Source organism: Rhyacophila brunnea, unplaced genomic scaffold, assembly GCF_057557595.1.
Source record: "Rhyacophila brunnea isolate RB1 unplaced genomic scaffold, BYU_Rbru_1.0 scaffold_21, whole genome shotgun sequence".
Classification (NCBI taxonomy): Eukaryota; Metazoa; Arthropoda; class Insecta; order Trichoptera; family Rhyacophilidae; genus Rhyacophila; species Rhyacophila brunnea.
The window spans coordinates 16,788,262-16,805,857 of record NW_028232871.1 but is presented as its reverse complement, the minus strand read 5'-3'; the positions used below and the strand labels follow the sequence as shown (position 1 = coordinate 16,805,857).

Here is a 17,596-nt window from a genome sequence, read left to right as displayed (position 1 = left end):
TTATTAGTGAAGTATGTAAAAAATACATAAGTATATAAGTAGATACTTAAATGGGTAGGTGCTATAGTTTTATATTAATGTGACAGCCCTGCATTTTAAATAATTGTATAATGGTAATGGACTCATTTAGGTATCGTTACTTTCAAATAATGACAGTTACTCTGTTAGAAAGTGATTTCGTCGTGGACCTATAATCGAATACACCCCGATACAAAATGTGCCTACTTATTACATATGAATAAGCTGTAGTATTATACATAACGGGCGATAACTATGTTCAACGAAATTGCTTCGGGTGTTGATATATTCCACCTACGTGAGGACGAGATGGGTGGACGTTGTTTTATAAATTCTTAAAATAGGGTCTGCTTAACTCATCCGGTGTACTTCCTTGTACCTATCTAGTTTATATTTTTTGTATTTACACATTTCTACTGCTTAATAACATACTATCTATCTCTATTTATACTGATCTATCTCTTTTTTATATATTATATTTCTTTGTTTCTAAATGTCATGTTGTAAACGTCTTAAACTTATAATTTGTAATATCCACAATATGTTAAAAATAAATAAATTGAAATTGAAACATGTCTGTAAACGTTAGAAACAAATAAAAAAATAGGTAGGTAATATATAGGTACCTAGGTATGTCCCAATATGTTATTGGTATTCACATTAAAATGTATTGTTTAAGTACCTAGAAACTAAAAACAAGTTCCTAGATATCTAGGTATACCTATTACTTTCCTACGTAAATGGCGTGGCTTTTTTTAATGAGTTTTTTTGGATTCTTGCATAAATCCATCCTGCAACAGTTTGGTAGTAGGTAGTACCTAAGTACTTAAAAATAATGTTCAAAAATTACTTTTTCTTTTTTCTCTTCAAAATAATAATTTTCAAACTACCTAATTGTATTAAAAACAAAAAATCTATATTGCATCATATTGTTAAAATTATTAATTAGTAATAAGTTTGGAAGGCATTGACAATAATAATCGCTTGTACTGAATATATGTCATATCGCTTCTTCTACCGAGGCCCGGTATTGAAATTGGAGTAAGTGTATTAATATATTATATCTAAAAATATAAGTAGATATTATATAGTTGCGGATACGACGTACCTATATCCAAAAAAGCACTATATAACTAACAGCGATGACAAACTTTTCAGACGTAGGTACGTGCCAACGGTTAATACTCGTATTATAGAATAGGTATTATAAATTATTAGAAACAGCATTATATAAGTATCTATATTTAATAACATTAATGAAACATTGTACAAGTGTAATGTATATTTTAAAATATAATATATTATACCTAGTAGTGAAAGATTAACTCTACCCACATTGTAATAAGGGTGATTTTCCACATTCTCGTCACGTGTCTTTGACCTATTCCACAAAATATGTTAACTTTAATATTGAAATTTTGTAAAAGAAATTGCTTTCATGATTATAAGCGTGGCAATACATCATTATTGAAAATAAAGGGAACATTAGTCTATATACCAAAATCGTCCGGTGTTCGAATTTAGAACTAAGCTTATCAAGTATAAAAAGTATTGAATGATATGTCAAATTTTAGCATGTAGCGCCCTCACGCAGTAGACAACTTATACTGGTGGATCTATAACTCTAAAATCTTTATTTTTCTGAGGAGTTTAAAAAAAGATTTGACATTTGAGTATGCTATTTTTTTATGTTTTTATGTAAAATTTACTAATTCAGAATCATTGAATTATGGTCCATACGTAATATTAGGTATGCTATATTTAACTCATTTTTTAATAAGTACCCACTTATCTTTATCTTCCTTCACATGTATGTGTGTCCAAATAAAATGATGAACACCGTTGGTTACTAATAAGATTCTTATTTGAAAGTAGAAAATCATTTGGAAATTATAGAAAACTTAATAATATAATAATACTGTTTTTAATGTCCTTGGACTTCCTGACTCCGCCACAGGCTTTATCTAAAGCAAGCCTCACAATCGTGAGTGGGGATCAAAGGAACTCGGCGCGTTCAGTAAAAGGAGGGTGGGTGAGGGCACATGAGGGGGTAGGTACCTCACCAGGGAGGGTTGCGGTCCCGAAAGCCTCCCCAAGTTGAGCGCCAGTCATGGAAATTATATTAAATTGCCCGTATCTGCTAACCCTTCACGTATGTGAACGTACGCCCCTGCGGGACGCCCCCGCGCCGGCAGTTTGCGACACCTGGCGGCCGGGAGAGTGCTTGCGGACCTGCAATTAAATATGAGCATTTACAACCAATATTGAAATGAGTATTCATCATCAGAGTCGGTATTTTATTTAAGAAGATATAACCATGAATGAAAATCGTATAGGTATAATACCTTCCTATTTAAACAGATATTGAAAGGTTGTTTTCCTAAATTTAATCAATAGATAATAATTGCGGGCCCTCTCTTTTAAAATAAAACACGTCGTGTTTGGAAGTTTTAGGTAAGTTTATTTTTTAATAATAAAATAAATTACAAATTCTAACAATTCTAGGTTCATTAAAATGGTTACATGTAAATTGTACGAATGCAGTTCATCGTGGGACACTTATTCGTGCGCCGCAGTGCGTGAAACATGAGTTCGTATAACATTTTATCAAATGACGAGTTCGTCGTTGAACATTTCACCGTGGAATACATTTGTACGTATCTTACAAAATGCGGCGATAGTTTGCAAATAGTACTGTTCCAATTAGATTAACCCTAACCTAACCTAACCTAATCTAACCTAACCTAACCTAGTAAAGACATCTCATAAAATTCGCCACATGTTGTAGCATACACGTACCTACAATTAATATACTCCACGGTGAAAAATGTTCAACGAAGAACTCGTCATTTGATTAAATGTTACACGAACTCATGTTTTACGTACTGCGCAGTGTTGCCATATTTTTCTATGCTGATTATAGTACAAAGGCGTAAAAATTATAGTATTTCTGAAAAATATATAGTACAGGAACATTTTTCGTCTTAAATCCTTTAAAATTATAGTATTTTGGTATATTTGGCGTAAAATTATAGTATTTTACATTTTTCGCGAAATCACAATTATAGTATTGTACTATAATTATAGTACGGTTGGCATCACTGGTACTGCGGCACACGAATAAGTATCTTGCGGTGAACTGTTTACGTACAAATTTCCGGATACGCATTAAAATATATCAACTTATCGCAACATGCATTGCGAGTGACTCAAATAAATCTTTCCATTATTTACGGTAACACAGATGTTTCTTATACAATTACAAAGTCATGACATAACCTTCCATGGGATAGGATACACGGTGCTGCAATTTTCACTAAATTTCGGCAAACTGTCGTGGTTCTTGCTTGATTCCAAGTACATCCATTTGGAATCAAGCAAGACCTGCATTGTAGCACCACAGTCTCGATTTGCAGCGTCGTGTGTCATGCTATCCCAAATAAGGCTGCAGACACACGGCATTGAAATGTACGTTCGTAGACGTGCGTCGACCCAGGGTCTTGTTTGATTCAAATTGCATCGATTAGAATCAATGACATTAATATGGACGAAGCATCTGGGAAAAAAATGACACTCACTTTTTTGTCGGGTCTGCCGAATGGTATAATCTGTTCTAACGCCATTACAATAAAGGTGATATTGCCTTAAATTCCCGATGCTTTTTGTCGGGTCTGCCGAATGGCATAGTTCATATTTAATATCAATTAATATCAATATCGTTCGCTCAAATGAACATTGACACTAGAAACACTGTTTTAACGCCATTACAATAAAGGTGATATTGCTATAAATTCCCAATGCGTGATATCGCATAATGCAAATTGCGAAATTTTGTCACGTAACGTATACCTATACATGTGCAAATGTCGCTATGCGTGAATTTACTTGCTAGCTACTGTACTGAGTGCGTTGTTCATTAATAATATCATTGATTAGAATCAAATAAAACCTGCGTCGACGCAAGTCTACGCACGTCGACTGCAATGCCGTGTGTCTGCGCCCTTGTTAAAATGTCGTACATAGTTATATTTTCTTATTTGTTTCTATGCACAGCAAAAAAATCGCATGCGGCGCAAGTTTATTTTATAAGTACCTATAGGTGTATAGATTTTTAATGTCCTTACGCGATATCTCATCAGTTTTTAAGCTTTTAATCAGCTTCGCTTAGATCGTTAGGGGAATAGGTTAGAACTCGAAACAGTTGTGAACATAAATGACTCAAACATCATAAAATCATCAAAAAAATATGTTACCACATAAATGCCGTGCATTTAATATATTTAAGATTTAGTAGATACCTATTTTAGTTTTTTGTAAGACGGTTTAAATTTATATTAATATTTAGTTAAATTACTTTAGATTATTTTGTATGATGTAAGACTACAGATACACGGCATTGCATTGAACGTGTGTCGACGCAGGGTTTGTTTGATTCCAATTTTATCCGATTAAAATCACCAAATGGATAAAATAAATCAATTGGTGATTCTAATCGGATGACATTGGAATCAAATAAGACCTGCGTCGACGCACGTCCACTGCAATTCCATGTGTCTGCAGCCTAAGGGCGCGGATACACGGCATTACAGTCGACGCAGGTCTTATTTGATTTCAATCGCATCCGATTAGAATCACCAATTGGATAAAACAAATCCTATTAATGATTCTAATCGGATGCAATTGGAATCAGATAAAACCCAGCGTCGACGCACGTCTACGCACGTCAACTGCAATGCCGTGTGTCTACAGCCTTAGGGGGTGGATTTTTTGTAGACAGGGTCAAAAAATAAATCCTATTAATAGTAAAAGTAAAATTAATACTTACATACAATACATAACCTTATTTAGTAGATACGAATTTCATTAATGTGCTTGGTAGAGTTACGGCAAATTGACCGCCGCGAACAATAACACTAGTGAGCGCAGACACGCGGCATTGCAGTCGACGCAGGTCTTATTTGATTCCAATAATTGCATACGATTAGAATCACCAATTGATTAAAACAAATCCAAAAGTTATATTTTAATTCCACGATTTTTACCAAATATTTGTTTATTTTATGCCACTTTTCATAAATGGATAACCAAAGATGTTGAATCTTCTTCCAGGTGGAGCTTTTTTGTGGTTACCTGAAGTACGTTTCCATTTGGCAGATGTCCCATATTGTATTTGTACCCACGCAAATTCTGACTAATGCCTCTCATTCGAGAGTGTTTATGAAAGTTTAAAGTTATTTTCTAAAACTCTTTCTTTAAGCACTAAGGCCATGGTTGCTACATCAGTCTCGTGCAGCATCGCTTCGGGAAGAGACTTCGGGACTTCCTTGGTGTGGCACTAAAATCTTTTCATTCTGACACGTTCATAGCGTCATGGAAGGCGGCTGTGCACAAACCGAGGCTGCATATACCTATATGGCGGGTGGAGATGGGGCAACTCAAATCATGGTCCATTCTTGCTCAGTGTCTACAGAAGAGGAGTTTGTTCAACATCATTGTTATTCATTCAATTTGCTGTTTTACAACTCTCAAATCTTACCTATCTGGTAAGATATGAGACCAACAATGCCAGTGATAATTAATTTTCTTGAATATAGGTAATAGTTTTTTAATAAGCTTGTGGATCTCTCAGTGCGTGCAATCATAAGGATACAGCATATTTATACTAATATTGTTCTATTATGCCAACATATAGATATAGGTATAGCTGTCGGCCAAACTTCATCGTAAAATGTATAGGTACATATTACCTATGTAGATAATATGAACTCTATCTACATTTTAATAAGGATTCCAATAACTGGAATCATGCATCATCCACCAGAGTTTCTGTCATTTTACCACGGTTACAGCAATTTGCAGAAGATATTACAACGCATGTCTTGCTTGATTCTAACTGTATCCAATTGGAATCAAGAAAGAACTACCACAGTTTGCGTCAATTTGCTGCACATTTTAGCGCGGTGTATCTAAGGCTGCAGACACACGGCATTGCAGTGGACGTGCGTCAATGCAGGGTCATATTTGATAACAATTGCATCCGATTAGAATCACCAATTGGATTTGTTTTAGCCAATTGGTGATTCTAATTGGATGCACTTGGAACCAAATAATATCTGCATCGTCTGCGATACCATGTGTCTGCGCCCTTAGTCCTAACGTGTCCACTTTAATATTGGGATTTTGTATGTGATAAAGTATCCTGATAGGTACGTCTTTTATCAACGGATGCTACCGTTATAAATTTGTGACATCCTGATCCCGTACACTATCCTTCCTTTTGCGACTGCTACGAAATGGAATCCAATTTGAAACTGATTATGATAATCCATACAAACCTTTATTAGAAACTGGTTTGGCCAACTTATAAGTCTTACAAAATATCTATTGTCACACTGTTACGGTAGAAGTAGATAACTGATAGATAATTTGTATGCCATTAGCATGATAAAACCCAAGCAGAATTTAGTAGAATCTAGAGTGGAGAGAAGGGCGGAAACAGTCAAATTGAACATTTTCCAAACCTTCAAATTCCAAAAACTCAAACAGACAACTATTTACGTATCTAATCGGATCCAGTCAGTGACGTCTCTAGGCAAAGTGCCGGCCTTAAGCAGACTTATAGTGCCATCCCCTTTCATTTTTTCTTTCTAATTGTCTGCAAATTCGTTATTTACCTATTATTTCTTTTCGGCGATCTTAAACAAACATCTACATCAAAAATCTTTAAATTCACATACACAACATCCTACTGATAGTTAAGAACATTTTTCCAGGAAACATACTCTCACACAGTGGTTTTAGGTATGTGGCGCTGACACGCTTTCTTTAATACATTGGACGCTAAAGACGAGCCTAGCGCGTAATGATTACGTGGCCGTTCGATATAATTAGCATGCTATTTAAATGTGGTAATTAAAAAGTAATTATCTAGTCAGCAGTCAATGTGTTGGCACCCTTATGAAAATTTCACCTGCGCAACAAACCGCCATTACAATATGACGTATTACAACACAATAATAGTTGAATAATTAATGTTGACAGATTTTTTATACTTCGTTTACCTTTCAAACTAATGTCTTTCTTCGTAGAAAATCGCTTCTGCTCTCAAAAGTTGTGGGTACCTAATATTTGTATTCATTCCTTCATTCATCGTCCTTATGCAACGCATTACCTGCCTGCCACCACAGGACGTCACTGTCTCCATTTATAATAATAATAATAAGTAGGGGAACCTGTTGTACCTCGGACCTATTTTCTGTTTTTGATTTTTCATAAATTACTGGTTATAGGTAAAATTGCCAAATTTAGTTGGTTTGATTTTAGCATCTGTTGCGCATGCTTTGATACATGTATCAAATTAAATATCTTGATATTTATGGTGATTTTAGGCCATATAAAAAAATGTGGATTTAGGTCCAAGGTACAACAGGGGTGTTGTACCTCGAACATATGAAGGTTGTGTTGTACCTTGGACATACATTTAAAAAATCCTAATAAGGGGACATTTAGGTACCTATGCTAAATAAAAACACAGATTTATTAAATTCGCATTCGCTTGTTTATTACGACAAAAGAAAATAAGCTTTTTACAAATATATTTTATGGAACAGAAGAACATTTTTTTCATAACAGTTATACTTAATCATAAACCATAATTATCTTAATTAGAATTAGGTAGATATTATAACACATAAAATGAATCGTATTTAATAATAAAACCTCAATTATCTCTTCCTTATCACCCTAATACTTGACCATTTCCTTAACTTGATAAATGTAGATTTAGAATTTAGTAAATTAAGTAAATTTAGATTGGCATTTTTCAGGTAGTAGAATTTTCTGGATTACGTCACCTCAAGGATAATTCTTCGAGTCGATGTTCTCCGACCATTTCCAACCCTTTAGCGATTTTCGCATTGAGCTAATCTTGGCCCCATCCTTGCATATTTCTAGGATCTTTCCTAGAAAATAATTATTCTCTTTCATAAAGAAAAATTACAAAATCCCCCACTTGATATTCTAAATTCAGTGTAGATTAAAATTCATCTTGAAATTCTTGAGGTCCTTCTGAATCGCTGGAGTCTTGAAGTGCAAAATTATCAGCCGATGACTCTGCTGATGAAGATTCGAAACTAACTACTAGCTTTTTCTTAACAGCAGAAACTTTTTTAAGAACATAATTAGTTTTTTTCGATGGAATAATATTTTAAGTCTTCGCCAGCTTGGTTTTCTTCTTATCCTCGATTCTTAATTTCTCCGGTGTATCAGTCAGACTACGAGATCGACCCTTTTCTCGCCCCTGGCGATTATTTTTCCGCGGGGCAGCTTTGGGGTGAGGTCTTATCATAGAAGGCATACTACAAAGATGCAGCTTCTGTAATGTATTGCAGCAACATATTATGTTCTTCTTCTTCACTGAAAATTTTCTATAAAGCAAGATTTTCATAAAGGGTGCAGGCTTTTCAGTATTTTCAAAATGATGAATATACTTTCTTATTGTGCTTCTGAGTAACCCGTTTAGTTTCGAAGCTCTGTTCAGCGTATATTTTTGTTATTTTATTAAACGGATCGCACTTTGTATTTTTTCGTTATCCGGGCGAACCCTCTTGATTCCTGTCTTGATACGTACGAGGCATATTAAGTAAACACCTGGAACAAGTTTAAATAATAGTTTGAATTAAATTGAATTTTTAAATGAATGAACAATACTAATCATAGTCATACACAATATGGGTGGCAAACGCGTTGTACCTTGGACATGTTCGAGGTACAACGCATTTTTTATGTCCAAGGTACAACACCACGCCAAAATGACAAAAACAATTAATAGTTTTTTTAGGTAAGGAATACAAAATCTATAATAATCCAATGTTATGGACATATGAAATATAATTCAATTACACTATTACTTATTCACACAAGAAACATAGTATGGCATATATTTACAAAAAAAAAAATTAAAAAAACTTACTTTTACGAACGAAAATTTTCAAACTCACTTCACATAAACACGCGTGCCACTTGCCGTCTGAAACTGGCGTTAATTATCCACCAAGATGAAGGTGTTCAAACTACTATTGTAAATTTCAAGATAAAATGGCGCCAATATACAAAAACATGCATGTGTTCGAGGTACAACCATGTCCAAGGTACAACAGCTTCCCCTAAACGTCTTTTAATTACACATTTTTTCAATTAAATTTTATTCTTTTCTACAAGTTTCAACGTCCGATAATGAAATTAGGATTTCTATGCATTGTATGTATAGATAGAGGATTCAGGATAGGTACCAAAAAATTGTCGATAATTACTAAGCAAAAATTATTCTTCTGAACAATAACGCTATCGATACAATTCCGATACCAATTAGGTATCGATATTTTTTTGAATGCAGAACTGACAGAAGTATCTCATATAATATATTATGCAAAAAGTCTTCTACTCGTAATATGTAATATTCTGTCTTTTGAGGTAGGTATAGGTAAATCACTCTACAGTTGCACCATGTGTACGGCACAAAGAATTCATAGTTGTATTGGTATGTAATGATATCTGTAATTTAAATTAAGGTAGGTAGTGACATTACCAACATGGTTTATAGATAGGCTTACCATACGTCCCGGTTTGACCGGGATTGTCCCAGTTTCACAAATAGGTCCCAGTTTCACAAATAGGTCCCGGCATCCCGGCCAGTTTGGAATTTAGTCCCGGCTGTTGTCTGAATTGATTGTTGTATGAATGATTGTCAATAATAAATTGTCATGATTGGCCTTAGTAGCGTATATGGGATGAGACAGCGAGGAATGTACGAAAAAAGTTCATTCCAGAGAGAAGTAAATACAACTAGTACAATAAATAAATAAGATAATTTAAATTTCTGCTGCAGCCGGACCTTCTGCATTCTTCTTTTTTACATTACTTTTAACAACAAAACAATTTTTGGTGGTTAAATTTGTTTCTTTGCCTTATACCCCGTTCCTGTCCCGGTTTAGTTTTATAATAATTATGGTAAGCCTATTTATAAATCATTTCAGGAGTAATCCTAATTTTTAGATATTCAAGTCCTTGCACTTGCTAATGATTTGAAATGCAATTTTTTTATTGAAGACTTTTGATACATAAGATATTTTAAGAATGCAGCATTCTTTCCCTTGGGAATACATGATTTTGAAATGCCTGAAATTATTATTATATTTCGCACTTTGAAAGTAGGCACTTACTACGCTCACAATTTATTTTAGCTTATCGCCATAGCATTTTTTTTAATTGGTCTACCGTTCAAACTCGGCGACAGAGACAGGAGACACTACTGCAGATAGATAGATGTAGTGTCGTCTGCGTTCACAGGGGCTAGCTTAAAACAACAAAAAATATCAATAAACGTAATACATCATCATAATGGAGAAAAAAAACAAACAGTAAATGATAAAACTCTTTTATTTTTATATATAAATTCGGATATTTAACAATAAAAAATATATAACCGCACTTTCCGACAATGGCTAAGCGGTTACGTATCAAGCTTATAATGTCGTAGCTCCTGGATCCAGCAAATTCACGTGTTGTTTTTCAATGTGTGTTTGGATCAAAAGTATGAACCTAATATGTTGAGCAAATGGCTAACAAAAATTTGTCAATACAACCTCCACTATGTGGTGGCCACATGGATATCATGGTAAAAAAAAAAATACATAACTGCAGGCCCACCCCGTCCGAATGGACAACATGTATGTTGCACGAGGATGGCCTATTATTTTAATCATTTCAATTATAATTTGTATACAAGGATTAAAATTTTCAAATATTTTATACTCCTTACATATATTTAAGTATAATAAAAAAATATTTCAAGCATATCGACTAAGCTAATTACTACACTGACCCATGTGTTTATTTCTTATAATAATTATAGTGTTACAAGTATAGTAGATATAAGGCTGATTTTTTTGGAACAGCATATTTTTTGTGTTTTATTATCATTAATTTATCACAATTTAAAATTTTCATGTGGGATGACTGTTTACGATTTCGCATGGGGTCGGCTATATGCTTTAGGCTTGCATTACCAAATAAATGATATTATTATGTTGCAGTAAATAACACAATTTTGTAAATACCTCCAAAGAGCTTAATCAAAATAATGCTAACTGAAAATAGTTAACTCTTGTGAAAATTGGTTATGTATAGATTGTATAGGTCGTTCTCTTAGAACATTTATGAAAGAGTTGCAGTAGGCACTAGGCCGGCTCCGGAGGAAATGGGCAGACTACATCAAGATAGATCCTGAGGTTGAATACATAACTGACTAGAGATAAATGGAGGTTTTTTGAGGAAGGTTGTATAGTCGGCAATGAACCTGAATCGTCTGTAGTGCCAACTTATGTGAGTCGCATAATAAATTATACCTACAAATTTTAATTTTATCCTAGTTTAATATAGATAGATAACTAGAATGTTATTCAAATATACTATTTATTTAAAATTAACCAAAATATTATACATCTCATTATCATTTTACTCTAAATATGCGGGCAGACCACTCAAGCCAATTTTCTTGAGCAATCATCAACCTTTAAATACAAATTAAATGCGACGATTCAGATACCAGTTCGATCGTCACGACACTTGTTTTGATATAATATTGTGTTACTAGAATTAAAAATTATAAGTAAATCAAACTTTATCAGCTATTGGTCAGCTTAGTGGCTACATCGTCGGTGTTTTGTAAAAATGGCGAATGAACCATTTTGGCGAAATCGAGATTTTAATGAAAATACAATATGTACCCCACTAGCTTTGTTGTGTAAAAACGGTAAATTTGTATCTCCACAGGAAAGTACTTATAAATAATAATCGTAAGGGCGAATATCCATTTAGTATTACGAATAAAAAGCGAATGTGACATATTAGGCCTTTTAAAATATTATATAATAACGCCTATTATAATGACAGTATTCTTTCTAAGCTTTATTATAAACTTGTTAGATATCATCCACAGGTAATAAACAAATAAATGTCAAAAGTTAAGAATCCTCCTTCTGTAAAATAGCATTTTGGTTGATTCGCCCTTTTTACAAAACACCGAAGACGTATAAACAGACTTCCCTCATATTTTATTACTTTAAATGTTACTGCAAACTATTGGACGTTGCAATTGGACAAGTAAGAAGTTGTTGAATGTTGTAGTTATTAGTATATTATTTTTGAATTGTATCATTATTATCTGTATAATGAATAAAATCAGGTGAATTTCATTATAAACGACATGAAACTGACAATATTAACAGAGCGCGCTCATAGCTGTAAGCCAATATATCATCCCAATCGCCGAGTTATGTCGGGCAAAAATAGAAATTGTTCTATTCTATCCGCGACTCAATTAAAAGAGACTCAAAATTACATATATCAATAAGGCTCGATGGTCAGCGTGAGTCTGCTCATTTAATTTGTGCTTTATTTCTTTTCTCAATTGTAATAAATCTTAAATTACTTAATATAAATTATATAACATGATGTAAACTACAATATATTTTAAGTTTACCTATTCTAACACTGAAATAAAAAAGTCATTTATTTATATTGATGGTAAAATGTAAACATATACCGTTTACCCTTAGAAAACTATAAAATTTTTATTATTTTCATACTTATTAATATAAAATACAATGCACATAGTTAATAAGGCGTACAGTATAAAAAATTTTCTACAATAATTGTGAATTATGTTAAAATGTAGGTGAATACGCTATTCGAGTGGGCCTTCGTCATTTAGATCGTTCAAGATGTTAATTTTGAAAAAAGTGTCCGTTAGTGTAAAAATAGCAGTTACAATATTTTTTTGGTTATGGACTTTGAAAGGATAGAATTTTGAATTTACTACATAATTCATAATTACTTAAATACATACTATAATGGTTATTTAACACAGCTCATAAAAGATATAATTACGTGGGTAGACGGCATAGGCAGATTAATGCCACATAAAGTCACTAAGCCACGAAGGTATGAAAATGAAAAATTATTGAATTAATAAATTAATAAATACTATAATTACTTACTATAAAATAATATATTAATACATACTTAATATTGTTTATTATTGTGAATAAGCATGGGTGATAAATTTAGAGAAGAAAGCACTAGGCACCGTTTATGAAAAATTATTGAGATCACGTACACACCAAGTGTTAAAATACTTTCTAACGATGAACATTTCTAATGCCTCCAAACTAAATGGAGCAGCATCGTTGGCAGATGTGTTGAATATCGAATAGACTTGCAATCTATTGTTCCAAATCACCATGACATCCAACGCTACTACCATATCGTCGGTCCCTTCGTCGGATTAAAAAAGTCGGATCTGCAAAATGCTATTTTTCAGTACGAGCAATCGAAGATGTTTCATCAAATATCCTTTGTGACCTATTGCTTGCCATAATGAATAAAAGTACGGGTTATAGAAACTTTTCTAAACGTTTATAAAAACATCCGTCTGTCCGGTGAACATAGCAGCAACTGTCAGATCCGACGCATCTTGCTCACCCACGCCCAGCCAACAATGTCGGTTGGTAAGAACCGACATTGTTATTCGGACACTCTCGGCAGATCCGTCATTTTTAACATGAATATCTCGAAATTTTTCAAACAAACAAAAAAAAACTGTGATTGTGGTATAAATGTTTAAAGTGTTTAAATAACTTTTACGTAATAATCCGAAAATGACAAATTTTCAGATCCGACTTTTTTAATAGGGACCGACGATATGTTTGTTAACGCTTATTAATGTATTTCCAATGTACGATCCATGTAAATAAATATTGGTTTTTGTCTACTTAGTGGAAGCCAGCAGCAAACAAATTTGGAAAATGGCTGATATACTGGATTATTTGTTAGGTTAGGTTATCATTCGTGAGGCGTCTAATTACAAAAAGTGACAGGTCCACAATTCGATATTTGCGGGAAACAACGTTTTTATGTTTCAAGCTTCAATTATTTGTTTTAACGTGAGATTATTTTTTCTGTTGTATTCTATGTCGAAATTAGAACCAAATGGCGATTTGTTTCAGCCGATAAACTCTTAAATGTAATAAATAAAGGCAAAATAAAATTGGACCTAGCACTACTTGTACCTCACTTTTTAATTTATTCCGCATAAGGCACATATTTCCGTGACAATGTCATGAGTTTACCGGATGCTACAGCATGGGAGACGCCATTTCCAATATTGAACGTTCCCTAATTGGTTGACTTAAACATGCGAAAAATCAACCAAGCTTTAAATAATATGAAACACGGACTTGGCGCTTTTTGTGATAAATCGAGACTTAAAATATTTTTTTTTGTAGGGTTTTGTCGCGTTTTGGAATTTATAGATCAATACGCCTCAATTCATGAATTATGCCGAAATCGGCTATGAAAATTTCTGTTGTTCCCGCTTGGCTTCCAGTAATGAATTGTACCCAAATATGTTATCTATTTGGAAAGATGACTTCCCTGAAATATCATGTTTCATTTTATTTATCTGTTATGGATATCATAGGCATTCTTGTCCCGTATGCCGCATGCCACCATGTACAAAAAGACCTGTGGGCGCTGGAGGTCGAAAATTAAGAAGGAGATTAGAAAAAGTGTGTAGAATTAAAGAGTCTGCTTGAGACAGTAAGTCTGTAAGGCCACAAAAGATGACGAAAAAGAAGAATGCATTAAGCTAAATTTCGTAATAATTTTCAATAATTCATTTAAGTGTTTAAATTAAAGATTATGAGATGGTAGTAAGATGAAAGCTTTGTCACAAAATTAAATTGGAACAGGATTTTCTGGCGTAGTTCCAAAACCTTGAGGCGGCTGAGCGGTGATTAGCGGTAATTGACCGTTAGGCGCTGAAGTTATCCACCCCGCCGCTTCCTTCTCGGCTTCAATCCTCTCCGTCTCCAGTCTCTCATGCTCGCTCAGCTCTAGCTGGTATTTGGGTGTGGTGATTCCAAGAATGTCCGCAAGTCCTTCACCAACATAATCGCAGTAGCTTAGAGCTTTGCCGCCGCCCACCGAAGCGTAATGCATAAGCCAGGGGACCCACGTCATCGATTGCTGTAATATATGCGAAAGACTTTTTTTATTAATAGGTACTTAAATAATTAAAAATATATTAAGCTGTGTGGTAAAAAAAAAATATTTAAATTTGAATAAAGAGCAAAGTATATAATAAATGTGTGTGTGTAAATTTCTACTTTCAAAAACAACCCACTGTCATACAGAGATAGCATATTATACAGTGAAATCAAATGTGTATCATGATTTAAGTGTGTTAATGCAATCACTGCTGACCTGTTAAATAATATTTAATTACCACATTTAAATATCATACTAATTATATCTAATGGCCAGTCGTGGTGTCAGCACTAAATGAGTTAAAAGATCACCACCTCCTCCATGGATTGCGTGCGACTGATCAATCAAACCCCATAGAATATTCCGTTCAGACACCTTATTCAAGGGTAGTCAACCTTTTTATACCTACCGCCCACTGTTATGTATAAAACAACTTAGCGTATAATTTAATTAACCTCTACCACCCACCATGTAGCCGGAACGCGGAAAGTGGGCAGTACGGACCAGGTTGACTACCCCTGCCTAAGATCAATATGTAATTTTCTTTAATAATAATAGAAAATAGCATCAAAAGTTCAATGTGATGGGAAGCCATTTACAATTAAAATAAAACTACATTTATAAAATCACGGTACTGTTCGGTTATCAGGAATACAGCGGAAAACACATTTTGAAAATAGCCGATAAACTGGATTATTTGATAGGTTAACCTAACCAAACCTAAACTAATGATACACCCCTGTTACAGGCGGGCTTCTCCCGGTGCAAAATAATCATTTAGTAGTCATAAGTCGAAATGTAACCCTGACCTCTAGAAACTGCTTCATAAAACATCTAATCTGATTCCTTGCTCAACTACGTAATTTTTTTTTATTTCATAAGTAAAGGCCTTCGTCCGGTGTGTGAAAATCATATACTGGGCGGAGGTGTAATTAAGATAAATTTAATTTGATTTAAAAAGTATAAATGATGATGGATGAAAGAGATAATTTTAAGACTAAATATAATGTGTAAAATATTTATTATTAAAGTATTTAAATCTAATAAATTTTGCCGGCAACGTTAAAATCTCCGCGCGCCTGCGCCGAGGTGGTCCTCGTGATTCGTCAAATCAAAAAGATCACGCGATAAAATTTGGCCAATCACGAGAGTCCTTTTTGCTGGTCGGCGTGGGTACGGGAAATTAAAAAAAAAAAAAAAAAGTTAGTAAGCGTCCTTTGTAAACCGTGTACGGACCTGCGAAACTGATAGTAAAAACAAAATATGTAAAAGACTACAAAATAACGTTGTCCAACTAAATATCAAAATATATAACGCTAAGACCCGCACAAGAAAGACTTAGTGTTTTATTTGACCTAACAAACATAAATATATCGTTCTTTTTTGCGAATCCGGGGTTCGATGGACACCTGAGCTAGCCGCTGGAACCCCGGACATGTCACTAACCCAAACTAACAAATAATCCAGTATATCGTGTATTTTCAAAATGTGTTTTCCACTGTATTCCTGATAACCGAACAGTACCAAAATCACTATTATACCGGTATCACATTGAAAATAGGGTTCTATAGTTTGGGCGAGTAAAAAAATATTGAAGATGGAGGGCTAAGTGAGACAAGCCAATATGACCGGAACCATAGACTAATATATGACCGGAACGATGTAACTATTGTCTGCAATAGCAGCCATAGACAGTATACAAATTGACCCCGCCTATCTATTGCACATAATGAGAAATAATACTTGTGCACCTAATATTCACCGTGGCACCATTCTTATATTTCCGCCAATCTACATTTGTTAATAAATTGTGTTTAGTTTTCTTATAGGCGAAGTCAAATAATTGTAAAGTAAGTACCAAGTAAAATAGTCAAGATTTAACAAAAAATAATAAAAGACAATAGACATAACGTCTATTTAATGACTGCAGAATTTGCAACACCCTACTGACACACATAAGTAATTGTACAACCGAATACCATACGACGTTTAATGAGCGCAATCTTACCGTATCAATGACAGTAGTTTGTACTGGCTTTGCGTTGTCAGTTTCGTCGTCGCTGAATTCTTCAATGACACCATCGCTGCAGTGAATTACCCTTTTCGGTAACCTCACTTGCATTTTGAAATCTCTCGCTCCGCCCGTCTCTATACCATTAGACATGTCTTGCAAAGGGTTTTCCATAGTCTTTATATTTAATTGAAAGTAGTCAGCAGTAGATTCTATCAAGAAAACTTGATATAGGTGCCTAATAATAACAATTACCGTATGACGTCTCACTTTCAGTTTTCTTTACTTGACACTGACAGATGAATGTTGCTATTTCTAAAAAATGATATTAATATATTAAATGCTAAGATTAGAATTTAGTGAAAGGAAAATGAATGTCATAAAATATAATAATTTTTTTGAATTTCAAACAAAGAAAATCATCCAATAAACTCGATTAATTTATGATTGTGTAAATGT

At 33.9% G+C, this 17,596-nt stretch overlaps 1 protein-coding gene across 2 annotated transcripts in view; it reads right to left on the bottom strand.

Moving 5' to 3' along the window:
* Window positions 1-17,431, bottom strand: part of LOC147070799 (protein FAM177A) — a 45,021-nt gene extending 27,590 nt beyond the window's left edge. The window contains exons 1-2 of one of the 2 annotated variants that reach the window (XR_015070922.1): window positions 17,135-17,431; window positions 13,934-15,105 (exon numbers count right to left, since the gene is read on the bottom strand). Coding sequence is in view for 1 of the 2 variants with exons in the window: in XM_085949216.1 (XP_085805342.1) it covers window positions 14,815-15,105; window positions 17,135-17,311 (468 nt within the window). In the remaining variant the exon portion in view is untranslated. Of the gene's footprint in view, window positions 1-13,817; window positions 15,106-17,134 lie in introns of those variants that run through there. The other variant, XM_085949216.1, reaches the window with a different exon arrangement.
* Between the last annotated feature and the right edge of the window lie 165 nt (window positions 17,432-17,596).